General features: G+C 42.3%; 1 protein-coding gene across 3 annotated transcripts; it reads left to right on the forward strand.

Moving 5' to 3' along the window:
- The first annotated feature begins 928 nt into the window (after positions 1–928).
- eml2 (EMAP like 2) lies at positions 929–22,429 on the forward strand. Of its 3 annotated transcripts, none has more exons than XM_052078031.1 (22): positions 929–1,132; positions 7,780–8,004; positions 8,369–8,486; positions 8,560–8,664; positions 13,267–13,295; positions 13,379–13,508; positions 13,765–13,914; positions 14,216–14,285; positions 14,730–14,840; positions 14,911–15,006; positions 15,075–15,209; positions 15,856–15,955; positions 16,039–16,193; positions 16,340–16,465; positions 16,795–16,926; positions 17,026–17,093; positions 18,667–18,755; positions 18,839–18,936; positions 20,195–20,282; positions 20,363–20,458; positions 20,863–20,993; positions 21,227–22,429. In XM_052078031.1, exons 1-22 carry the CDS (start codon positions 1,030–1,032, stop codon positions 21,350–21,352), a joined length of 2,481 nt encoding a protein of 826 aa, XP_051933991.1. In that variant the 5' UTR covers positions 929–1,029; the 3' UTR covers positions 21,353–22,429. The 3 variants fall into 3 exon arrangements, with proteins under 3 accessions (XP_051933991.1, XP_051933990.1, XP_051933992.1); XM_052078030.1 differs by lacking the exon at positions 929–1,132 and adding an exon at positions 5,087–5,197; XM_052078032.1 differs by lacking the exons at positions 929–1,132; positions 7,780–8,004; positions 8,369–8,486; positions 8,560–8,664 and adding an exon at positions 10,178–10,710.
- Positions 22,430–23,742: the final 1,313 nt, after the last annotated feature.

The raw sequence follows: 23,742 nt of genomic DNA on the forward strand, positions 1-23,742 counted from the left end.
GTTGAGTCCCTTCCATGGCAGAGACTCTGTTGAACCCCTGAGACCGATTCACCGAACCCCTAGGGCTAGGGTTCGATCGAAACCAGGTTAGGAACCACTGATTTAAAGTAATTCATGCTGAATGTAGTTTAAAAAAAACTCAACATTTAAAACGTCATTTTGATTTGTCCTCATTGCCCATTTGGTCTATGGGGTCAATTAGCAACACGTGTGAATTATTTACGTCTAGCTTGGTCTTCGTGACACTTCCGCTGTTGGTAATTGTACCACGGACACATGACGCGGTTTGCCTCAACTGATGAACATGAGAAGGCTGGTGTTGAAAAAAAAGAAGGCTGGTGTTGCCATGGAAACAGTAGAACTGTGCTGCACGAGGCAGATGGACGCGAAGAAGACTCGTCAAATTAACGGAAAGCAACCCAGAACCACAAAATGCATGCTATTCAAATTAAAATGAAACAAAGTTTCTAAACCCGTGTTAGGGTTCCAAACAAGGTTTATGATTTCATCGTTAGACTTTCACAAATTAAAGAGTTCATACCTTGTTTGGGGTTTGTTAAGTGAGTTATGAAGACATGGTAAGAACTGGAAATGATAGTTTCAGGTGTAGATTTTAATTGCAAACAAAATGGGTGGGATTTTAAAAAAAATCCAAATTTAAGATTATGATATAATTGTTAAGATTATGAAGTAGGATTTGAAACCTGTTTTGGGTTTTACGACTGGGTTAAATTTGCCAGATATGGTAACATTTTCTCATTAGCTGGAATAGCCCATGAACGGTTTGAATAATCGATGTATGGGTATGGCATTAAGGTTTATGAAATCCTTTACAAAGACTAAACACATCAAAATATGCCAGATGATTAAATAAAGGGCGTTCTAGTGTCTTCTTACTTTGAAAGGGTCCCCCCGGAAGTGTGGCTCCGTGTGTAAATTTGACTTGGACTCAATCCAAAAGGACAGCGTGAGGCGGCAGCAGGTAAAGGTGACAAGGAAGGAGGACAGAAGGAAAGAAAGAAGAAAAGGATGGACGGAAGAAGCGATTCGGACAAGAGGAAAATGTTGATGTCTTCGTGCGGGAGCTTGTACGACAGCAACAACTTGCTCATGCAGTACTGCAACAACAACGGTCAGTGCGCACACACAGCGAAACATAATATACAACACAGTCCATAATTAGCACATCCGTGGCTTTTTATTCTGAATTCCCACCCATTCAAATTTGCATCAAACATAAAAAATATACTAAATGTTCATCAGATGTAAACTAAAGCCCCGCTCATTTTCATCTTAAACGTGTTGCTTTTTAAAATAAATTAATTAAAGGTGCAGATTTTATGCCATAATATCAACCGTTCCACATTTGGACAACATATGAATGTCAGTTTATAAGATCACAATATGCTCAGTTGATTTGTGTTGGCTCCAGTTGTCATTTTGACAGTTTGGTGTCAAATGTGCAGTAAGTCAGGAGACATTTTTCATACGCATTAGCGTCGAATGAGGTTGCATCGTCTCTGGTTGCATTTGCGACGAGATTAATTTGTTTTTGTTTTGTCTGTACTAAAGTATTTTTCAAAACGACTTGAAAATGTATAGCCTGGCTGTGGTGTGCATGCCAAAGCAACAGGTGGCGCCCCAAACTGTGAGGGCCTTTTACCCAATCATACAGTAGGAAGAAAGTAATTTCATGATGCAACATTTAATGGTTTTGAGCATTAAAATCAATGCACGCTTTGTTTAGAGTGTTACATTCAATTGTTGTCTTTCATGTTACATTTCTGCCCTTATTTTTCTTCATTTAATGTTTTCCCTTTTCAAACGTTACATTTATTGAACATGGTTTGTTTGAATGTTACGTTTAGAATTTTTTTTTGTGTGTGTTCTAGAACAGGGGTGGGCAAACGTTTTGGCTCAGGGGTCACATTGACTTTTAAAATTTGATAGACGGGCCGGGTCAGCACAAGATAGATTTATTAACGTATCAGAACATATTAAACATAAACAGAACAAAAGCATTAAAGTATTAACATACTTTTTAATGGGAGCAGTCTGGTTGGAATCGTGTTGTCGTAATTCTCAGAACAGATCTGAGGTGTTCATCACTCATCCGGGATCTGTTGGGTGCTTTGTTGGTGTTCATCACACTAAAAGTCTGTTCACACACATGTGTCGAGCCAAACAACACCAGCATTCTCCGTGCCATAGTCTGGATGTTTGGAAACTTGGCTTCACTTAACAAAGCATAAAACTCAACCAGTTTCAGGAAGTGGAACTTGTCCTTTAACATCATGTCACATTGGAGATCTATCAGTTCCAACGGCAACTCCTGTGGCACTGTTTCCGGGTCTTGTGACAAGGGACATGACACCAGCTGAAGTGCCCTGTCAATTTTTCCAAAATCACAAAAGCGACGGCAGAATTCCTCATGCAGGTCATCCAGTGATTTTCTGTATTTTTTCACATGTTGTGGGGCCTCCTTTAACGTAGCCAGTGTGGGGAAATGAGCAAATGACTTGGCTGACATTTGCTTCGAAAATAAAATCGGCTTGCTTTTCAAGGCTTTGACGTTTGCTTGCATTTCATGCACAAACTGGTTTTCCCTTGGAGCTTCATATTCAGTTCGTTCATATGTGTCAGTATGTCCACAGTAAAAGCAAAATCACAAAGCCAATCTGTGTCATTCAGCTCAGGAAACTTTATCAAATTGCTCTAAAAATGAAATAATCTCCCATTCGAGCTCGCACACACGTTGACATACTTTCCCCAACTTAACCAGCGGATATTAGAATGGTACAATAAATCCGTGCTATCAGCGTCAGCTTCTTCAAAGAATTGAATAAATTGACGATGGTGAAGTCCCCTCGCTCGAATACAATTGACAAGTTTCACGACTGGCCTCACTACGTGGTCAAGCTGCAGCACAGATTTACACAGTGCTTCCTGGTGAATTATGCAGTGTAGGAAAATTACCTCCTGCTCAGGGTTGTCCTCTTTCACCCTGTCCTGAACTCTCTTCAGCATCCCGATATTTTTTCCTGTCAGATTCGGTGATCCGTCTGTGGTAATGTTGGTGAGCGTTCTCCAAGGTAATTTGTGTATGACCACTGACACGCTGTTAAATAAATCCTCTCCTCGTGTTTTTCCTTTCAGGGATTCCATATCCAAAAACTCCTCCGTAATCTCGAAATTTTCATTAATCCCTCTAATAAAAATTAAGATTTTAGCAGTGTCCTTAACATCGTTGCATTCGTCCAGTGCGAAAGAATATAATGAAAATCTCTCCGCTTTTTTGTTTAGCTTGCTCGTTAAGTGTTCGTCAATGACTTCAATCCGGCGAGTCACTAACCTGCGTGATAAGCTAATTTTTTCAAATTTATTCTTACTCTCAGGACATAAAATACTTGCTGTCTCTAACATGCGCTCTTTAAGAAACTCTCCTTCAGAGAAAGGCGTACTGGCTCTTGCAAGTTTGAATGCCAGTAAAAATCTTTTTATCGTGCTTGCTTCTTGGATGGAAGTTGATCGAGTAAAGGTGTTTTGTTGAGCCTGCAAACTTGCCAGTAACCTGTCAGCGGTGGCTGTACGTTCTTGTGTTGAAATGTTGCTGGCGTAATTAGCATGTTTAGTGGAAAAGTGGCGGCTGATGTTGTATTCTTTTAAAACCGCAACAGTTTCTTGGCATATATGACATACAGCCTTGGATCGGACTTTGGTAAAAAAGTATTGAGGCTTTCCTTCTTAAACACCCGGCACTCGCTGTCGACTTTTGTTTTCTTTGACATTGCTGCAGACGGCTTGCGATCCAACCAGTAGAAGTAGAACGATTACTGAATTGGAAATGGCTCGCTCTCTTGAGTGCTCACTTTCTCTCTCTCTCTCATTCTTTCGGGGAACAGGCACTGCAAAATAAAGTCACAGGGCCACCTGGTGTTGAACGCCAGTCATTGCAAGAAAAAATGAAATAAATTGCTTGAATTCACATCAAACCTTGTACTGTATTCTAAACCACTCTTCGGCGGGCCGGATTAAAAAGCCCAAAGGGCCGGATCTGGCCCACGGGCCGTAGTTTGCCCACCCATGGTCTAGAATGTCACAGGAGGCAACGTTTTGCTGTTTTGAATGTTATATTTAAAGCGTTTTTTTGTTTTGTAGGGAAGTTTGGGACCGCCAATGCAGAGTGATCATTTTTGACTGGCGAACGTGTTTGAACGTATTTGCAAGTACAAACATATTTGCAAGTACGTTGTAATGTATTTGCCAGTCAAAAATATTTCCTCCACATTGGCAATTTGACACTTCTGTTTAGGGAGTTGTTTGGTTTGAATATTAGATTTAGGCTGCTTTGTGTGTGTGTGTGTGTGTGTTACGTATACGGCATTTTGCTGTTTTGAACGTGAAAGATTAAGGCTTCATTTCAAAAAATTTGATTAATTGAATGGAATTGATTTTCATTGTTGGAGTCCAATATTGATTCATAAAACCGTATGTTAATCCTTTCTTCCCATGAAGTGACTTCTCGCATCACGCGAGAGTAGCATATCAAAACAAGGTGGCGGAAGCACTGACATCAGTGCCACCCAGCCTGAAGGCAGATGTCTGAAAGTGGTTTTTTTTAAAAAAAAAAACACTGTCATTGTGTTTTTTATGTTAAAATAAATTGTGTGTGTGTGTGTGCTCACGCGCGCATGTGTTTGTGTGTGTGCGCGCATGAGCGTATATGGTTTTATGTGACTTTGCATGAATGTGTGTGTTTCCAATTGATTTTGCACTGATTTCTATGTGTCTGTGTGCGTACGTACGTGCGTGTACATGTGTGCCGTTGTGCTTGTGCTCCATGAAGCATCTCTTCCGTGTGGTGCCTGGTTCTACGGATGCCAGTGTGTGCGAGTTTGCGTTTGCGTGCGTGTAAGGCGATGGGAAGAGACAATGGAGCCGCAGGGGGATGGAAGCAGGAAGTGGGCGTGGTCTGAAGGAATGGTCCAGTGAGAGAGGGAACAGGGGTGTGAGGACAGGTGGGAGGGGTGAAAGTGTGATGGAGGCGCATGAGGGTGGGGCGGGGAGGGGTGGGGGTTCCGGGTGATGAGGAAGAGGCTGGGAGAGGGGGGTTGTGCTGAGTGGACGTGCCGCCTCCTTGGCTGTTGCTCTGCGGACTCTTTGATGGACAGCAGCCAGCAAACCGGTAATATGGCAGGTAGGCCGGACCAGATCCAACTTCATCATCATCATTATCATTAATGTCTTCCCTCCCCATTCTCTTTGTGTTCATGATGGTACTTGCTGACTGTGATCATGTGACCTTATCTCATGTCACCCTGATGCAATCTTTGGCGCTGGATGAATAGCAAGCAGATATTACATGTTATTGTGTGTGTGTGTGTGTGTGTGTGTGTGTGTGTGTGTGTGTGTGTGTGTGTGTGTGTTTCAAGGTGATATAGATCAGTTGTCCACAACCTTTTTTGTGGCACTGTTTCATGTACAGTGTTTGTTCTCTTGCTCTGTTGAGGTTTGTCGATTGCACCCCCATGACATTTCAAAATTTTGAGAAATGATTTTTACGGATTTTTACAGTATAAAGGCAAGTCCCAATTTTGCGTGGTGCGCCTTCAGTGTAATACCACATTTTGCCACGCCATGCCAGGCCGCACTCAGCCCTCCTGGACCAAATGCCTTAGAATGAAAAGGATGAAAAAGAGGCAGAGAAAGTCCTCAACTACTGCCAGCAGCAGTATACAGATTAAATATTTGTTTCGTCCTCGTGTAAATAATATGCGATTTTCCACTTTATCTTTTTAATGTTGTGTGTGCATTTATCATGATTTATAATTTGTAAATATTCATGACTTGTTGAATGAGCGTTAGCGGATCAGCGGATAGACACATTTATTTTCGACACGAACCTCACAGCGTTTCATGATATTTTGACACACAGGCCTCATATATTCACATGCGTGGAAAGGCCATCTCTTGTCCGTATGCGAGAAACCAGTGTTGCTGATCTTCCATTATGTGTTTAGTCAGGGAAACCAAATTCAACTGTGATTTATTTCCCTCAACCTTGTTTTGATGTTCTTCTCTTTGTCTGCTGCCGCACCGACGTAGAAGCAGAGGTAACATCAGCAGGCCTTCCATAAAGAGAGAAAGGCTCGTCCGTTTTTCAATTTTTAAAACCCTTTCATGCACCTTGTAAACTGATAACATGATAAGCTGTCCACTGTAGTAACCTCTGTCCCTGAAAGGGTTAAACGAGAAATGGGAGCCGCGACGCTGCCTTCTCACGGGTGGATGAAGGATGGTAGCTATCGAGTGGGATGTCGGCACGTTAGCAGTCGTGGTGTCAAACACTTGGAACTCTTTAAAGTCAGTCATAAAAGTGAGTGCGTGTGCGTGTACACTTACCATGTATTCAAAGCAACCGTTGTAGCGAGTGTGTTGAGGAAGTGAGATGTTCTGAATAGACTGGTTCATTGGAGATCTTTCATTCGTGTTCCATCTTGATGTGGTTTATGCAAAAGAGGCTCGGACTGTTCCAGGTGTACGTTATCGGTGGTGTGATTGGACCAGATGCCCAGAGAGTTTTGGAAAAGCTGTGTATTAAATGCAGTGCTGTGAACGGGACTTAAAAATGACATTTATTTTGGTCTCGGTAATCGACTTTGCCAAGGGTGGTGTCCGCAGAGAGGATGGGTTAAGGTTTTGATTGGGTGGTGGAAGGGGCGCTAGGGGTGATGGGTAGTGTTAATGTTTGTGTCATGAGTTTTGTGATATTTCTGAATGTTGTAAAAAATTAATGCACTTGTTTATCTTCCAAAGAACAGCAGAGTTGCTTTGTTTTGGTTTACTTTTGAATTATTAAACATGATTAGGTTTCGTGTAGGTTATTATTGTTCCACTACCCTTTGAGAAAACTTAGACCCTCCCACACACTCACACAGACTAACATGAGTAACCCCCCCCCCCCCCCAAAAAAAGTCCCAGGGACCTATATCTGAGAAGACACAGGAAGTTTTTATGTTTTGGTTAAAAGCAATCAATTGGGCTGGCTTGGACATGCTTTGCTCAGTTTTCAAAAGGATGCAGCCCCCGGCACCATGAAACCATGAAATTTGCTCGACACCTCTATCATCAATAGACCTTCAAAAAAGTCTCAAGAACCCATGACTGAAAACGCACAGGAAGTGTGACCTTTTGTTTCAAAGCAGAAATTTTCCTCTCCATGAGGCCAACCTAAATGTTCAAAATAATTCTGGCATTGTGGTTTGAAACAGTCAAATTTGGCTCAGTTGGACGCTCCAAAATTTCCCCCCAAATTCTGCCGCCAAATCTGATTTATCATAGCCACACCAAGTAGCAAGTATATCTGTCACAAGAGGAGCCTCAAAAAAGTGTCTAGAAGTCATGCTTCAAAACACACAGGAAGTCGACCACTTAGGTTTGAAGGAGGCAATTTTAGCTCAGTTGTGCACTCCACAATTCTGAAAAGAAATCAGCCCCACAAGCTAGTTTGACCTAACAGCAAAACCAAAACCCACCAAAAATGGCCTCAGCACCATGCCTAAAAAGACACAGGAAGTCTGCCAATTTGTTCAGAAATAATCCATTCTGGCTCGGTTAGCACTCGCCAGAATTTTCAAAAGAATTTCGATCCCGTAGCTGGTTTGACCTGACAGCAAAAACATTTGTAGGAATGCCTATCATGAATAGACCCACAAATAAGCGACCTTTCTTCGCCTGATTTTCCCATTTCCAAACTAAAATCCGTGCTCCTCTCTGCAGACGACACCATATCGGCGGCCAGCAACATGGAGATGGAGGACCGCGTGTCTCACCTTGAGCAGAGGCTTCAGCTTCAGGAGGACGACATCCAACTCCTGAAGGCGGCTTTGGCCGACGCCTTGCGCCGCCTGGGCTGCTGCGAGGAGCAGAAACTGGCCTCGCAGCAGCCAGGGGGCGCCCACGCCGCGAGGAGGTCTCTGCCCGGTACAGCTCCGCCCACCAAGGGTGAGTACGATGACGAAGAGAGTGGCTACGGCTAACTAGCTTCTCCGCCTCAAGAACGTATTACACCCCAAAAAAAGAGTGATATCTTTGGGGAAGTTAGTGCTTGGGGGTTGGGTTTAAGGTGTTAGATTTCGGATTTGGGGTTAGTTTTATGGTATGAAGAATCACTGAATTAAATACACAAAAATATTTAAAACATTAAATGCAACCAATCAAATACGAACGAAGGTTTGTACAGTTTTTTTTTTACATGTACTGAGAAAAACATACAGTACATCTCAGTCGTAATTTCGCCACTAGCATCCTACACTAACATTAGCGTCACGGGAGGTGCAAAAAGTATCCTGTGTTGCATTGTGTTTAGTTCGTCAGCTACTTCAGACTCTTCCTTCCAAGCCGCTGAGCAACGGATACATGCAACACAAACGCCTTCTCTCATCACCATCATCACCCAAGAAGGACGTGCTGCAATCTATCAAGAGGTAGATATGAACATACCTTAGGATACAGATACTGATAAAGCTATAGATACATTTATATGATGCGTCTGTCAAGGAAGAGCATGTCGACAGAACGGCTCACGCTGGCCAGGAGGGAAGCGGCGGCGGCCGAGAATCGAAGTCGAACAACCTCATCCAGCAGCTCCACAGGCGGGAAAAGGTCAACCCTTACTGACTTTTATCACACTCTAATTATGTATATTTTAAGACAATTGAATGTATTTTTTTAATAATACAAACCCAATCCCAGTGAAGTTGGGACATTGTGTTAAACATAAATAAAAACATTTCCAATCTATATTTCAATGAATGCACCACCAAGACAACGTATTTAATGTTCCAATTTATAAACTTCATTGCTTTTAGCTAATAATCATGAACTTAGAATTTTAAGCGTGGAACACCTTCCAAAAAAGCTGGGACAGGGTCAAGTTTACCACTGTGTTAAGTCTCCTTTTCTTTTCACAACATTCAATAAATATTTGGGAATTGAGGACACTAAGTGTTGAAGCTTTATAGATGGAATTCTTTCCCATTCTTGGTTTCAGTTGTCGTAATTTATACTTCATAATGTGCCGCACATTTTCAGTGGGAGACAGGTTTGGACTGCAGGCTGGCCAGTCGAGTACCCACACCGTTTTACTTTAATGAAGACACACTATCGTAACAGGTGCAGAATGTGGCTTGGCAATGTCATGCTGAAATAAACAGGGATGTCCATTAGAAAGACGTTACTTATATGGCAGCAAATTTTCTCCCCAAACTGTGCGTACGTTTCAGCATTAATTGTGTCCTCACAGATGTGTAGGTTATCCATGCTATTGGCACTAACTCCGCTCCATACCATCACAGATGCTCACTTGTGAACTTTGCGTCCAGATGGTTATCTTCCACTTTGGCCCGGAGGACACGACATCCGCAATTTCCAAAAACAATTTGAAACGTGGACTCATCAGACCGCAGAACACTTTTCCACTTTGCATCAGTACATCGAAGATAAGTGCTATTTACCATTAATTACATTTAACTTTTTTTGATAAATACAAAACAATAAATGTGTATATTAACTACTATTCATTCATTCATCTTCCGAGCCGCTTGATCCTCACTAGGGTCGCGGGGGGTGCTGGAGCGTATCCCAGCTGTCTTCGGGCAGTAGGCGGAGGACACCCTGAATCGGTTGCCAGCCAATCGCAGGGCACACAGAAACGAACAACCATTCGCACTCACATTCACACCTAGGGACAATTTAGAGTGTTCAATCAGCCTGCCACGCATGTGTTTGGAATGTGGGAGGAAACCGGAGCACCCGGAGAAAACCCACGCAGGCCCGGGGAGAACATGCAAACTCCACACAGGGAAGCCGGAGCTGGAATCGAACCAGGTACCTCTGCACCGTGAAGCCGACGTGCTAACCACTGGACTACCGGGCCGCATATTAACTACTATCTAGTTGATAAATTTTCAGTTGATGATCTAAAATAACATCAATCCATTTTCTCCCGCTTATCAGGGTTCGGGTCTTAAAGGCAGCAGCTTTAGCAGGAAAGCCCAGACTTAATCACTTAGTTAACCAATTATTTCCTGAGACAAATACATTAAATGAATCAATATTGTAAATTTCCCCAGTGTTGGACAAATAAAGGATATCTTAATCTTAATACAGAGAGTGAAAGAGAGAGGCGGAGGCAAAGAAAGAAATTGCGCAGCATGACGTGACGTTTTTTAACGAGATTATAACCAGAGCCCACATGTCCCACGGTCATGGAACTCAGCACGCGTTCTCACTTTCTGCTCATGTTTTATTGAAAGCTTAGTCATAAGTCAACATTTGTCATTTGCGTGCTTTTAGCTTGCTATGTGACATGGTAAAAATATTTTGAAAAACTGCCAATATGATGTAGTTGTAGATTTCTAACAACAATTTATCCTTTTGTCCCATGAAAAGTAAACATGAGATGGTGCAGCGGATCTCGTTGCAGCCGCCGATGGCATCGCGTTTCTATTTGGAAAATGGGTGGGGCATAGTTGAGTTCAGGAAGTGAGTGCTGATTGGTTGAGAGCAGCATATTAGTTTGCAGACTGGAGGAGGAAGTGTCTCAAGTGTTGCTGAGCACCACAAGCACACATTCACAAACACGCAAGCACTCAGTAACGGTTAGGGTTTGCTGTAGAGGACGCAAGCTGCCATGAAGAAATCAGCCAGGTAAACTAACTTCAAATCGATGTTTTAGTCAATCTAGTGCATCATCGTGCAGCTTTTCTAGGCTAAGTTGCGTTTTTAATGTAGGATGTTACAAGTGTCACTTTCAATTACCTCCTGGTCTTGCGTGGTTGAAGTTTGTGGAGTGTAATTTGAAGTTTTATTGTCAGACGAGGCGGTGGGGGGCGGACTAACCACGCGCGCGTTGTGTTGAGGCCGATGTTCGCGTGCACGCGAATGGGTTGCATCCGTGCACGTATGTGTTTGCGCATGGTAGGTGGCTTTACTTATTGACTGGAGCAAATGCTGGAGGGTGTCCGTCTGGACACACTTGGGTGGATTACGTTGCGTCAAAGTGCTCCTCCTCGCTTGTGTAGTTTGGTAGTACAATACTGTTATTCATGCAGCAGGACCTGATGTCTCATTAAGCAGTTTAACGCTAACGTGCGCACACACAGGATGGATTTTGTTGTGTTCAAGTGCTCCTTAGATGTATGTTTTCTTTTGTAACAGTTCGTGTGGAAATAGCGTTTTGTTATTTGAATATGATGATTACATTACACACAGACACTCACTCATTCAGAAAGACAGGCACAAAAAGTATTAACTGGAGTGGTGTGTGTGTGTGGGGGGGGGGGGGTGAGTGGGTGGGTGGGTGTGGTTTTTGTGAGTCCATTAGTAATAAAGTAACAACACATTAACGTTCCCACATGGCCGACAAAGAAAAACAAGAAGTCTGTCACACCCTTCAAATCTGAATTTCATTATAATTAGAAGTTAATTTCATGCACATGCAAGAACTGGTTGAATCCAAAGTGAAAAGAAATGACAAACAAACACAGGGCACGCAACTTTAATCAATATAATGTATTTCGTGCCAGCTCAGCACAAACACACTGAATGTGTGCGTGTCTGTGTTTGGACATTTTGATTTGCTTGTGTGTGCGCGCGCTCACGTCCATGAGTGCAGATACACTTCGGTATGTGTGCATTTTGGTGTTTGGACGTTTTTGTGTATGTCAGTGGGCATTTTTCCATGGTTTATCCGTGCATACCTGTCAACTCATACAGTTTAGCCATAGTTCATACGGATTTTGTGGTGAATCTTATGTATATGGCCGTATCGCACAAATCATACGGATTCTGAAAATGTCCTTCTTTTTTCCCCCCCTAACAGGTAGTTCCGTTTGCTTTTGCCCAGAATGGTGCTAGTCTACACGAATGCTTTCATTTCCAAAGTAATATGAATTGATGCTGTAACTTTGAGCCGATGGGCAGCATTTGGAGTTGGTGAAAAAAGTAACGCAAGAATACAACTCTGAACACAGTAATGCCACTAAGTAGAATGATGCTTAGACATTAACCAGACATTGTATTATGGATATCTACAATAAATATCATTGAACATTTCGTGGGGGGGGGGGGGGGGGGGGGGTTCTGCCGTTATTTTGACATATAAAATGCTTTCGTATGTTATAAGGATTTTTTTGCTCTTTATAAGGATTTTTTTTGGTAGATTATACAGGTTGGCGCTCCGAAAAGTTGACAGGTATGTCCGTGGGTTTTCAATGATTGTATTAAACACATTTCCAATGGACTTATCTGTGTCAATTATACTCAAGATTTTTGAGATTCGTGGGGCAGTCCAGTTCACTTGTGTCTTCTCCCCATGAATTATTCCAACAACAACAAACATGTGGGGAGCACTTGAAAACAACACAAACCTCTGAAAAGATGCGTTGTTTGTGTATCCAGAGAAGGATTATGATATGATGATGATGGGCGCACATGACTGAATAGCGAATCAGCGAACTACCGGTATTTCTAATTAGTTGTGAGAAGTGCTCGTCAAGATGGTGCTAGTGTTGGTCCCTTCCATTTGGACCAGAGCCCTGTGTACAAGTACCCAGCATGGACCGCTCTCATTAACGTCTTGCCTCGTTGGCCAGGACTGGAACGACTGCACACACATTACTGGAGACAAAACAAGTCTGTTTGAGTTGCTCAGGCTTTTTCCCTTTTGCATGGTGTGCAGTGACCATTTCCATGGATACTGCTAGATAAAGTCAACCACTTTCATTCCAATCCTGACAAGGAACAGAAAAACAAGACAATCGTCACTGAATGTGAAGCTTAACTCATTTACTCCCAAAGACATTTATGTATTTTCAGACTTCACACATTCAATCCCATGTACTTAGGTTTTCTTTTTTTCCTAGCTTTTTTTTCCAAGACTGAAAGTATTTTTTTATTTTTTATACGGGTCTGAAAATGGCTGGTACTGAATGAGTTAAGGCTAAAAGGATCGTTTGGTCTAAAAGTTTGAGGCTAGCATGTAAAGCTACAGTCTGGGCTAACATGCTAAGACTGCATGTTCGTCTTACATGCCTGAGGCTAAATGTTGCGTTTGGATAACGTACCAGAGGTTATCATGCTAATCCATATGTTCAACGAAACATGCTGGAGGCTAAACTGGACAATTGAGGCTAACATGCTCAAACACCATGTTTTGGCAAACATGCTAGAGGCTAACATGCCCTTTTTCCCCCCCAATTTCAGTAAATCCAAAGAATGCACGTATAATGCAGGTAAGAGGACTTCTCTTGTATTATTATGATTTAAGAAAGATTATATCTTTAAATTTCCCCCACTCTCTTCCTCCCTTCCTCAGAGGATGGCTACGTCAGGATGTTCCTGCGCGGTCGTCCAGTCACCATGCATGTGCCTGACCAGCTGAGAGACAGTTACAGTTTAGACCACAAGGGGGTGCTACCAGAACAGAAACTCAAGCTGGAATGGGTGTATCCTTCAATGGGGATGGTAACTTATGCTATGCGTGGCCAGGCTATCTACGTAACCAAACATTAAAAGTTGAATATCTAGATACCCAAAACCAGCTAGCAAAAAATTTGAGCGATGCTATTTTATGTTATCTACATAGCCAGTAATTTAAGAGAGGAGTGGATGTATGCTCCAAAATAACTAACAGACAATTTCACATCGAGATTCTATACTATGCAATGCTAGTGTTTATTTTCCATAATGGTGTGACTACAGCTACGGCTACCGGGGGCGCGACTGCCGCTCCAATTTGTACCTTCTTCCCACTGGAGAGATCGTCTATTTCAATGCCTCCGTGGTGGTCCTGTACAATACTGATGAACAGCAGCAAAGACATTACCTGGGACACAATGATGACGTCAAGTGGTGAGATGCTAAACTACAAGTCTATCTCGCATGCTAATCCGAAAAGCCAGAAACTACACATGCAACATAAAGACCTTTAGATGATAAAAATGCATATATCGGCTAACATACCAGAGTGTAAGCCACAGGTTGAATGAACATACTCGAGGCTAACATGATATACTGCATGTTCAGCCTGCTGTAGGTTGAACTACACAGTTGCATATCTGAAAACATTACGTGATAATAAAAAGACATTTGGCTAACATGCTTGATTCTAAACACAGACAGTAGGCTAACGTGAAAACCTTTGTCTTTCCAGCTTGAGTGTGCATCCTGACATGGTAACCATAGCAACAGGACAAGTGGCGGGAAATGCCAAAGATGGAAAGGTAGTTAACACAAATGCACACAAACAGTAAAACATGCTAACATTTATTTCATGCTCGCATGTGAGATGTTTTTTTTTTTAGTGTGTGTGAAAGAACTAGCACCACAGTTTTTATCTACATGTACTTTTCTATGCATCTCAGACTGTAGTGTGAAACGCATTGCCAATGGGCGTATTAAATGTCAATTCTCTAGCATTATGGCATGGCATTTATTGGAATTGCAGGAGTCACTGCCAGGGGTACAAATGACCGAGAAGAAAATGCAGCGTCGAGGAGGGTTGGGCATTTGAATTTGAACGATTCCGGTTCCTTGTTTCAATTCTGGTTCCAAATGATTTGAGATTTTGATTATTTTCGGAGTGTCCAAATTGCGTCCATCCATCTTTAGCTGCCTACAGCACAGACTCAAGTAACATTTGACACGGTCCACGTGTTGGTGTTCAGCTTCTAGCGCCTCACATCCGCGTGTGGGATTCTGTGAGCCTGAACACTCTTCATATGCTGGGGTTTGGCGTGTTTGACAGAGCTGTCACCTGCTTGTCCTTCTCCAAGTCGGTGAGTAGCACCACATAGTGTTCAACTTACCTTTGTTTCGAAGTTCTGAAGTGTGATTTTGACCCTGTAGAATGGCGGCAGCTTCCTGTGTGCTGTTGATGACGCCAACGACCACATCCTGTCTGTGTGGAACTGGCAGAAGGAGAAGCAACTGGCTGATGTCAAGGTTAGTGTCTGAAGTCCATCTGGATGGTGTTTTTTCGGAATGCTAAATGCGCCCTGGCATTTTTGCAGTGTTCTAATGACTCAGTACTGGCAGCCGTGTTCCACCCGATGGACTCAAACCTGATTGTCACCTGTGGAAAGTCGCACATTAACTTCTGGAGCCTGGAGGGAAGCACACTAGCCAAGAGACAAGGACTCTTTGAGGTAACCACTATAACATCATCACTTTTTGTTTGTTGCAGCAAAGTATGTATATGTGTTTTTTGGCATTAATCTTGGACATGCTATGTTTTTTAAAACAGAAGTGAAATGTCAAAAATGTGTTGCATGGAGAATACTTGTAGTGGGATTAGTATTGAACCATGAGGTACTCCACGTATCAATTTTCAATGTCACACATCACTCATGTTTTGTATTCTTTGAGTTGGGATGAATCAAATGAAAAGTTTTTCAACGTAGGCCATTTTATGGTTTCACTGATGTCAGGTTGCAAAAAAAAATACAATTTCCAAAAGTGTAGCAAGAATATAAATGGATTGGGCATTGAGTCTTAAGGGACTCTGCAGGTCTCACTTCCATTATTACAGTATTTTTACATAACATTTTTTGCAGCACTTTTTTCATCTTTCATGATGAGTAATGCTTTTGTTGCTTGAGCCATATGCCATATCGCAAGTCGTTTAATGTACCGATCTTCTAATTTATGACCTGAAAGTCAAATACGGGTTCAGCACTGAGCCTTGTGGTACTCTTCATGTGTTCTATCACATGAAATTTCTTTAATTTTAGCTGTGGTCAGCCTGAATTATAAGTGAATTGGTGTGTGTAAAATATTTGTTTTTCACTGTAGAAACATGAGAAACCGAAGTATGTGTTGTGTGTGGCGTTTGCCGAGAACGGAGACGCCATCACTGGCGACTCCAGTGGAAACATCTACGTTTGGGCCAAAGGTACATCACATTATTTATACACACAGCAAAAAGTGTACTTTCATGGGCAAGGTGTGATCAGTCACGTTGTGTTGACCAAACAGGTGGGAATCGCATCAGCCAGGTATTGCCGCGGGCCCATGGGGGCGGCATCTTTTCCATCTGTGTCTTAAAAGATGGCACCATGGTGTCTGGCGGAGGGAAGGACCGCAAGTTGGCCCTGTGGGACCGCGAATACTGCAAGCAGGGGGAGATGGAGGTCAGCATGAGTTTAATATTACAGTCAAAGCCACTTTTTAATTGCTGAATTCATTCTATATAGCCTCGCATGAACCTTGGTCAATTTTACTGCCAGGTTTCACAATATTATATTGAGGCTGAATCAACTCAATGTGCGTCTGCCAGGTGGGTGACGCGTTTGGTCCGGTTCGGGCAATTGCAGAAGGCAAGGGTGATGAACTCTTCATCGGAACCACCAAGAATGCCATCCTCAAAGCAGCCTTCCCTGACACACTGACACCCATTGTACAGGTAATAACCATCTTTAACACCATGACAATAGAATATGCTCACATGTTAAGCTGCACATCTGTATAAAATGGTGACAAACATGCTGAATTCCAAAATGCTAATTTTGCTAGCATGATAGCAGCTAACCGTCCTCTTAATTAAACTGACTATTCAATGGCTAACATGCTAGAGGCAAGTGCATATTTGGCTAAAATGCTAGCAGCTAACATGCCGAATTGACAGTTGGATATAGCCCTAAGACTGGATTTCTTTACTGAGTTACTGACTTCGGTATGCATTTACATTTTTTGTGTTTCTGTCTTGCTAAATGTTGTGTGGTCTACGAACAGGGTCACACGGATGAGCTTTGGGGTCTGGCTGTGCATTCGCATCTAGATCAGTTTGTCACCTGCTGTCAGGATAAACAAGTTCACCTGTGGGACACAAACTCTCACCAGCCCATCTGGACCAAGAGCATCGAGGTCATTAAAAAAAAAGTTTATACCCTTAAAAGAGTGTTAAAAATGCCTCCTCAATGTTTCAAAGTACTAGTTAGAATAATTGTTGTTTGCTGCTCACAGGATCCAGGAAGATGTGCAAGTTTTCATCCAAACGGAGAAGTACTGGCGGTCGGCACCATGACTGGAAGGTATGCAAAATTAATATTGAGTTGGAATTGCTTTCTTATTAGTCGTGGAAGAATGGAAGTTGTTCTCATGTGCAGACTTCAGGGGTGTTCACACGGCACACATTTGCTCCGGCGCTGCACCGATGTATTTTGTTGCGATATATTTTACACCGCAGAAAATTGTATGAAGCGTTCACACGTATAAAGCCGCTGAGCGTTTCAGCACCGGCACAGCGTCGGTGCAGCCCCACTTGCGTTCACACTGCAGTTTCTGCAGCGGAGCAAAACGACAGAAAACAAATGAGCTGTCGTGTTGGTTCTTTTTAAAGCGTATACACAACTCAAGCGACTACTGGACAGGCACGTCCTTCTCCTTCTCGGTCTCCGTGCCTTCTGCTCGAGAGTGACCGCCCCTGAAAACTTAATCAACGATGACTTCAATGACACTCAGAAAATCAAACATGTAATGCGCCAAAAAGAAAATCAAGAGAGGAAATCACAAAATAAATTATATGGGGAGTGGGGGCTTGTGAATACACAACAAAATGTGTCCTTGAGTGTTATGAAAGGCGCTTGCAAATGTGATGTATTATTATTATTATTATAATTAAAGGAACAAACTACACAAACAACTCCGAGACAGTCCAGTATCCTACAAAAGGAAAGATGTTACCAGCCAAGTCTTGTGCCGTTATTAAACAAACACATGACGGAAATCCGACAGAGCACGAAAGCAACGCATTCTCGCCGTACGTAATCAACTCTTCACAAGCATCAGAATCAGAATCAGAATCATCTTTATTGGCCAAGTATGTAGAGCACACAAGGAATTTGTCTCCGGTATAACACGCTGCAGTAGTATCATCGTGAACAACAAAATCATTGAACCATTTTAGAGTAACCACTAGTTTTGAAGTACCATTTTGTGGTGCAAGAAGAGTGACTGTCAGTGACTGTTTAAGGAGTTAATGGCTAGAGGGAAGAAGCTGTTTAAGTGTCTACTGGATTTGGTGCTCTGGAGCAAATTTAACCCAGTTGCGTTCACACTTGCAAATTTACATCGGTGCTGCTTCGCAAACGAGCATTTGCTCTAGAGCAAATTTTTAAACCACCTCCTTGAGGTGGGTAAAATTTGGTCCAGTGTAAGCCGTTTTCCGGAGCTAATTTGCATGTGTGAACGCTCTACTGGGGCAGCACCGGACCAAATCTTGCCGTGTGAACACCCCTTTTGTGTGTGTGTGTGTGTGTGTGTGTGTGTGTGTGTGCGTGCGCACATGCACGCACTCAGGCACACATGCATATTCTTTTGCTTCTGCGTTTATTGGGTGTTGGTTTTTGTGTTTCTGTTTATTCAATGTCTATTTTTGTGTGTGTCCGTTACTGAATGTTCTTTTTTTCACGTGTGTGTTCTTTTTTTCTTGTACGTTTGTGTTTTCCTTTGCCTGTCTATGTACCTGTGTGGTTTTTTTTGTTTTGTTTTCATCTGTGTGTTTCTGTGCATATTTGCTTCTTTTAGTTATATGTTGGCATTTGTTTTTTTTTTGTGGTTGTTTTTTTGTGTCTCCTTCTTAATGTGTTTGTGTGTGCATTTCAGATGGTTAGTGTTGGACACAGACACTCGTGACCTTGTTTCTGTTCACACAGACGGCAATGAGATCATCTCCAACGTCAAATATTCTCCAGGTTAAACACCAACAAAGCATTCAGTATGTTAGCATTTGATGCTAACCTCAGCGCTTACCACAATGTGTATGTGTGTGTGTCAGACGGCAACTTCCTGGCGGTGTCTTCCCACGACAACTTCGTTTACATCTATGGTGTGACGGAGAACGGACGCAAGTACAACCGCATGGGAAAATGTACTGTGAGTATTAAAAATGAAAAAAAATCTGCCTTATAGCAACAATGCGCAAACACGTCATGTGATAAGGAAATACGTTTTTCTCTCCCTTAGTTTTTTCTACTTGGCTTATTAGACACAAACTTAGTAGAAAACACATGTGAGGAAATATCTCCATGTAATGTATGTATTAAAAATAGTTGTGGAATTTGATATTCCACAATAGCAAACATTTTCTGATGATTGTAATTAGCTTTTTACCAATATTACAGGAATAAATTTTGTCCTTGCAAAATTACGGTAGTAAAAATGTCATGTGATGAGAAATACTTCTGTCAAAATTGTAATTAGCATTTTTTGCAGTCTTACAGGGACAAATTATGCCTAGCAACAAGTAGAAAATACGTTGTCTGACCTGTCAATACTTTTGTCAAAATTAGCTTTTTTTTTGCGGTCTTACCGCAATGAATTCTGTCTAGCAACAAGTACTATATGAGCAGGAAAGATTCTGTAAAAATTGTAATTCCTAATTACCCTTTTTGCTGGTCACAGAGGTACAAATTCTGTCCCCGTCACCATTTGGACGAAACGATACAAAATTGGATGGACATGTATGTCTCAGATAACCGGATGCGCGAATGAGTCTCAAGGACCCATGCCCAAAATTAACCAGGAAGTCAGCCATTTTGTTCAAAGTTACCCTTTTAGGCTTGTATTTTGATAAACACCATATAGAAAATTAGTCCAAATGGGCCCGAATCACAAGCATGTATTCTTGACTGATGGCAAATAATGGAGCCTTTTCTGTGTTGCACAAGAGGGCAGGCAGAGCATGAAGTCAGCATTGATGATAACATCTCACAGAGTTAGAAAAATGAGCCCCCGACACCATTTTGACCAATTGAAATGAGACTCGTTGAATATCTGTTGAAACAGAAGAAATGAAAAAGTCTCAAGGACCCATGCCCGAAATGGAACAGGAAGTTAGCCATTTGGGTTTGACGGAGCCATTTTGAGGAAATCCCTTTCGTAGCCCCCTCAAAAATCGAAAAAAAAAACGAGAGACACAAGTTTCACTGATAGCCAACTAAATAGGTACACATGTCCGTCATGAGAGGATGCACTGGAAAGTTTCAAGGACAAACCTGAAATTGAACAGGAAGTCTTCCATTCAAAGCAGCCATTTTGTGTGAATTCCACTGAGAAAAGGGAATTTCTAAGGTCATTTCTTTCATTTCTTAGGATAATAGTTGTGAATTGTGTCGATGAATGTGTTCCTCAGGGTCACTCCAGCTTTGTGACGCATGTGGACTGGTCCAGTGACAGCCGCTACCTAGTCACCAACTCAGGAGACTATGAGATCCTATTCTGTGAGTGGTCTGTTCCACTTCCTGTGTGCACGTGTATTTGTGCGTACATAACTACACAGTAACGGTGTTGCGTACTCCAGGGGAGGCGCCCAGTGGCAAACATGTGACCAACATGGACGCCGTGCGAAACCTCACGTGGGCCACGTCCACCTGCACGCTGAGCTTCACTACCTTTGGTAAGTTAGGCCATGTTGTGTTCACAATTATCAATCTTCAGTTAATCCCAGTCCATCGCGGGTTCCAGGTTTGCAGTCCCACTATTTTTCGGAGGTTTTTTTTTTTTTTTTTTTTTTTTGGCACAGTTTATACCCCTAACTAGTGGTTTCCTTTCTGAACTCTGACTGTAAATTTCCCCATTGTGGGACAAATAAAAGATACCATAATACCTTTAGTTCAGTCTCAATTTTGTTTAGATCTTGGTTTAATACCACTGTCGACCACCAGGTAGCGGCACACTTATTTTGTTTGAGGCCAAATTTGAAAGCAGAACGAAAAGGGAAGTATTTCAACACAGCCTGGTTTTTGGTGTTGCTCTCGGCCTGACTCTTATGCCGACACATTTTCAAATTGTGTTTTTCAGGTATTTGGCCAGACGGCGCAGATGGCACAGACATCAACGGCGTGTGCCGGTCACACGCCGACTCCCTTCTGGCATCGGCTGATGACTTTGGCAAAGTGCACTTGCTGTCCTACCCGTGCTCACAGCCCAGGGTCAGTTGTCTCCCTCGCCATCATTTTCTGTGCTACCTTGCAACGCTAACGTGTCGATTCCCAATCTTCCAGGTCATAGTAATTTGTGAAAGTTGAACTATGGCAACCACTTTTTTTGAGGGGGGGATTGTTGACAATGTTTCAACTTTAATTCAAAATTCTTCTTCACCTTGAAATTTTAGTTGTGCTCTTACTATGCACTTGAAACTTGCTAAAAATATGGTGTCTTCCAGGCGCCGGGCCACGAGTATGGCGGCCACAGCAGTCACGTGACCAGCGTTGCATTCCTACATGACGACAGCCGCCTCATCTCCACTGGAGGAAAGGACGCCAGCATCCTGCAGTGGCTGGTCGCTTAGGTAATGCCTGCTCTGTGGCTTCCTATCCACCGGGGGGCAGCACCCCTTTCTTTCCAGGCACGTTAACACACGCATATGCTGGATGAAATGAATGTTTACTATAGTACATTAACTCGTGTTTGGTGTTTAAAAAAGTTGCTGGATGTGAAATGTAACACCCCTCCAAAAAAAAAATGCATTAGCAGACTAACTGTGCCTGGATGATATTTACTCTTAAATTTAAGATCCGAACGTGGACTTTGTTTCGTTGGCACTGTGAGATAAAGTTATGCGATTGCTGGCTGTATTGCGCTCCATTTAGAACATAGAAGATGCTAATGCTGTGTAGAAAACTTGACCTCGCAGTTGTCACACACACACATGCACAAAATTGTGAATGTAAACAACCAAAACGGTGTCATGTCCCTTTAAGAATGGCCCGGCTGCTTTGTCCCTCTGCTCCTTGGAGAAATGCTTTTTCCTTTCCTCCTCTTTGTGCTTGTCTTTCTCCTCCTCCTCCATCTCCCCGTTTTTCATCTCCTCCTCCTGCATAGAGAAGGATAAGAAGCTGAAGAGGAGGAAAAAAGCAAGAGGTGGAGGTGAAAGATAGGAAGGTGGAGGAAGAGAAGGAAAAGGGGGAGAATGAGCATCAAAGCAAGAGGTGAAGAAGGACAAAGTGGTTGAGGAGAGAGGATCAGCTGCAGCTTTTCCTTCTTCTCTTCCTCTTGCGCCACCTCTTCTTATTCCTTCTCCCCCTCCTCCCTCAGGTCCAATCATGATTGTCCCGATGTCATGACCTGCTGTCATGCTGTTCATTTCAGTGCAAAATGTGCACAAGGGGGTGCTGCAATGCAACATGTGCATGATAGTTGCTTCTAAAGTGGTCAATAGATTTAATATATGCACTATATATACAAATTATATGGATAAATAATGTGTAATGCAGTGTGTCTGCGTGGCCGTGCTATTTTAATATCGGAACGTGTAATATATAATTAATAGGATATGTCTGATGTGGGCGTGTCACGTGTAGTGATTGACAGGCAGCTTAACTGTGTTTGTTTGGCCTTCTTATTTGCTAATAAAGTTTTTACCCAATTATGGCATTTTCGTCCTCCTTTTTGCCATCTCATCATCAATATAATTAAAACAAAAAAAATAATTATTGCTAAAGGTATTTACATATTTTCCCTGCTCCTGCTCCATACCTGCGATGCTGTTTCTTTTGGACATTTTTACTCCTTTGTAAATCCATTTTGTTATTGTTACTCGCACCATATATAAAAGAATAATGAAGCATAAATGATCACATTTTATTAGTATTAAATGAAGTATACTAAGTATAGCAATTTAGCTTCTTTACCTTTTTTTGATACGGGAGAAAAAAACATAACACAAAAATTTGATAAGCTACGAAAATGCAAATGAAGGGAAAACTTGATTCTAAACTTGAGGTGCCAGTGAATGAGAATTCTAAGATTGCAGTTACTGTATGCAACACTAGAGGAGGACAGAGCTATACAGTAGTGACACGTTAAATGAGTCAGTACTGTATACTGTACACCAGGGGTGCTCATTAGGTAGATCCTGATCTACCGGTAGATCTAAGACAGGTCCCAAGTAGATTCGAGGAGAAAAAAAACAAACATTTGTGTGTCTTTGTACATGTTAACAATATATGTTTTCGTGTTAAGTTACACTGCACCCTAATCATCTTATCAGTCTAATTTTTACAAAAAAAAATATTTAAAAATAAAATAAATCAGGTAAATCTTGAATTTACGGTGGCACGTGATTGCGTCACCGGAAGTTGTTAGCTCCCAGCAGTCTGCAATTGCAACTTTTGATCAGAACTGTTGCACTTTATCTTTTATCGTCATTATTCTCATTCAGAGTTTGCTTTGTGTCCAATTCACCGAGGGCACGGGCAAAGAATAGGAATCTAGGAGGGAAGCACTTTAAAACGGTACGTGTGGGCTACGATAGTTAACAGGCTGCAAAAGTGCCTCGCATGCCTCAGTTTTTCAGCCTGTTTCTCATCAGGGCGTGTGTGTGTGTCTGCGTGCGTGCGTGCGTGCGTGCGCGCGCGCGCGCGTCCCGGTAAGGGTAGATCTCGGGAGGTTAGTTGATCGAAAAGTAGATCTTCGATCCAAAAAGTTTGAGCACCCCTGCTGTACACGGTTGAAACTGCTAGTTAAGATTGGATTGCCGGCTCAATTAGCTTATCCTTGACCAACATAATGCCCTTCACTGATGTGCACAAGCATGATGTTGAAATGTGGCCGTTCTTAATGGCACGTAATAATGGAAGTGCGTAGTCCTGAATGAATAATCCGAGAATGTATATTCGGCTTTAACAAAATAGCACCACGAGCAATGCTAAGCTTGCTTTGGCACTAGGAACACGCCGA

The sequence above is a fragment of the Hippocampus zosterae genome, chromosome 10 (genome assembly GCF_025434085.1).
Source record: "Hippocampus zosterae strain Florida chromosome 10, ASM2543408v3, whole genome shotgun sequence".
Lineage (NCBI taxonomy): Eukaryota > Metazoa > Chordata > Actinopteri > Syngnathiformes > Syngnathidae > Hippocampus > Hippocampus zosterae.

Bases quoted from the DNA above. Each gene is read 5' to 3' on its own strand.
- eml2 (XM_052078031.1), top strand. From the start codon at position 1,030: ATGGACGGAAGAAGCGATTCGGACAAGAGGAAAATGTTGATGTCTTCG. The intron at 15,007-15,074 runs GTTAGTGTCTGA...GCATTTTTGCAG, and splicing joins AGCAACTGGCTGATGTCAAG to TGTTCTAATGACTCAGTACT. The intron at 18,937-20,194 runs GTGAGTATTAAA...TGTGTTCCTCAG, and splicing joins ACCGCATGGGAAAATGTACT to GGTCACTCCAGCTTTGTGAC.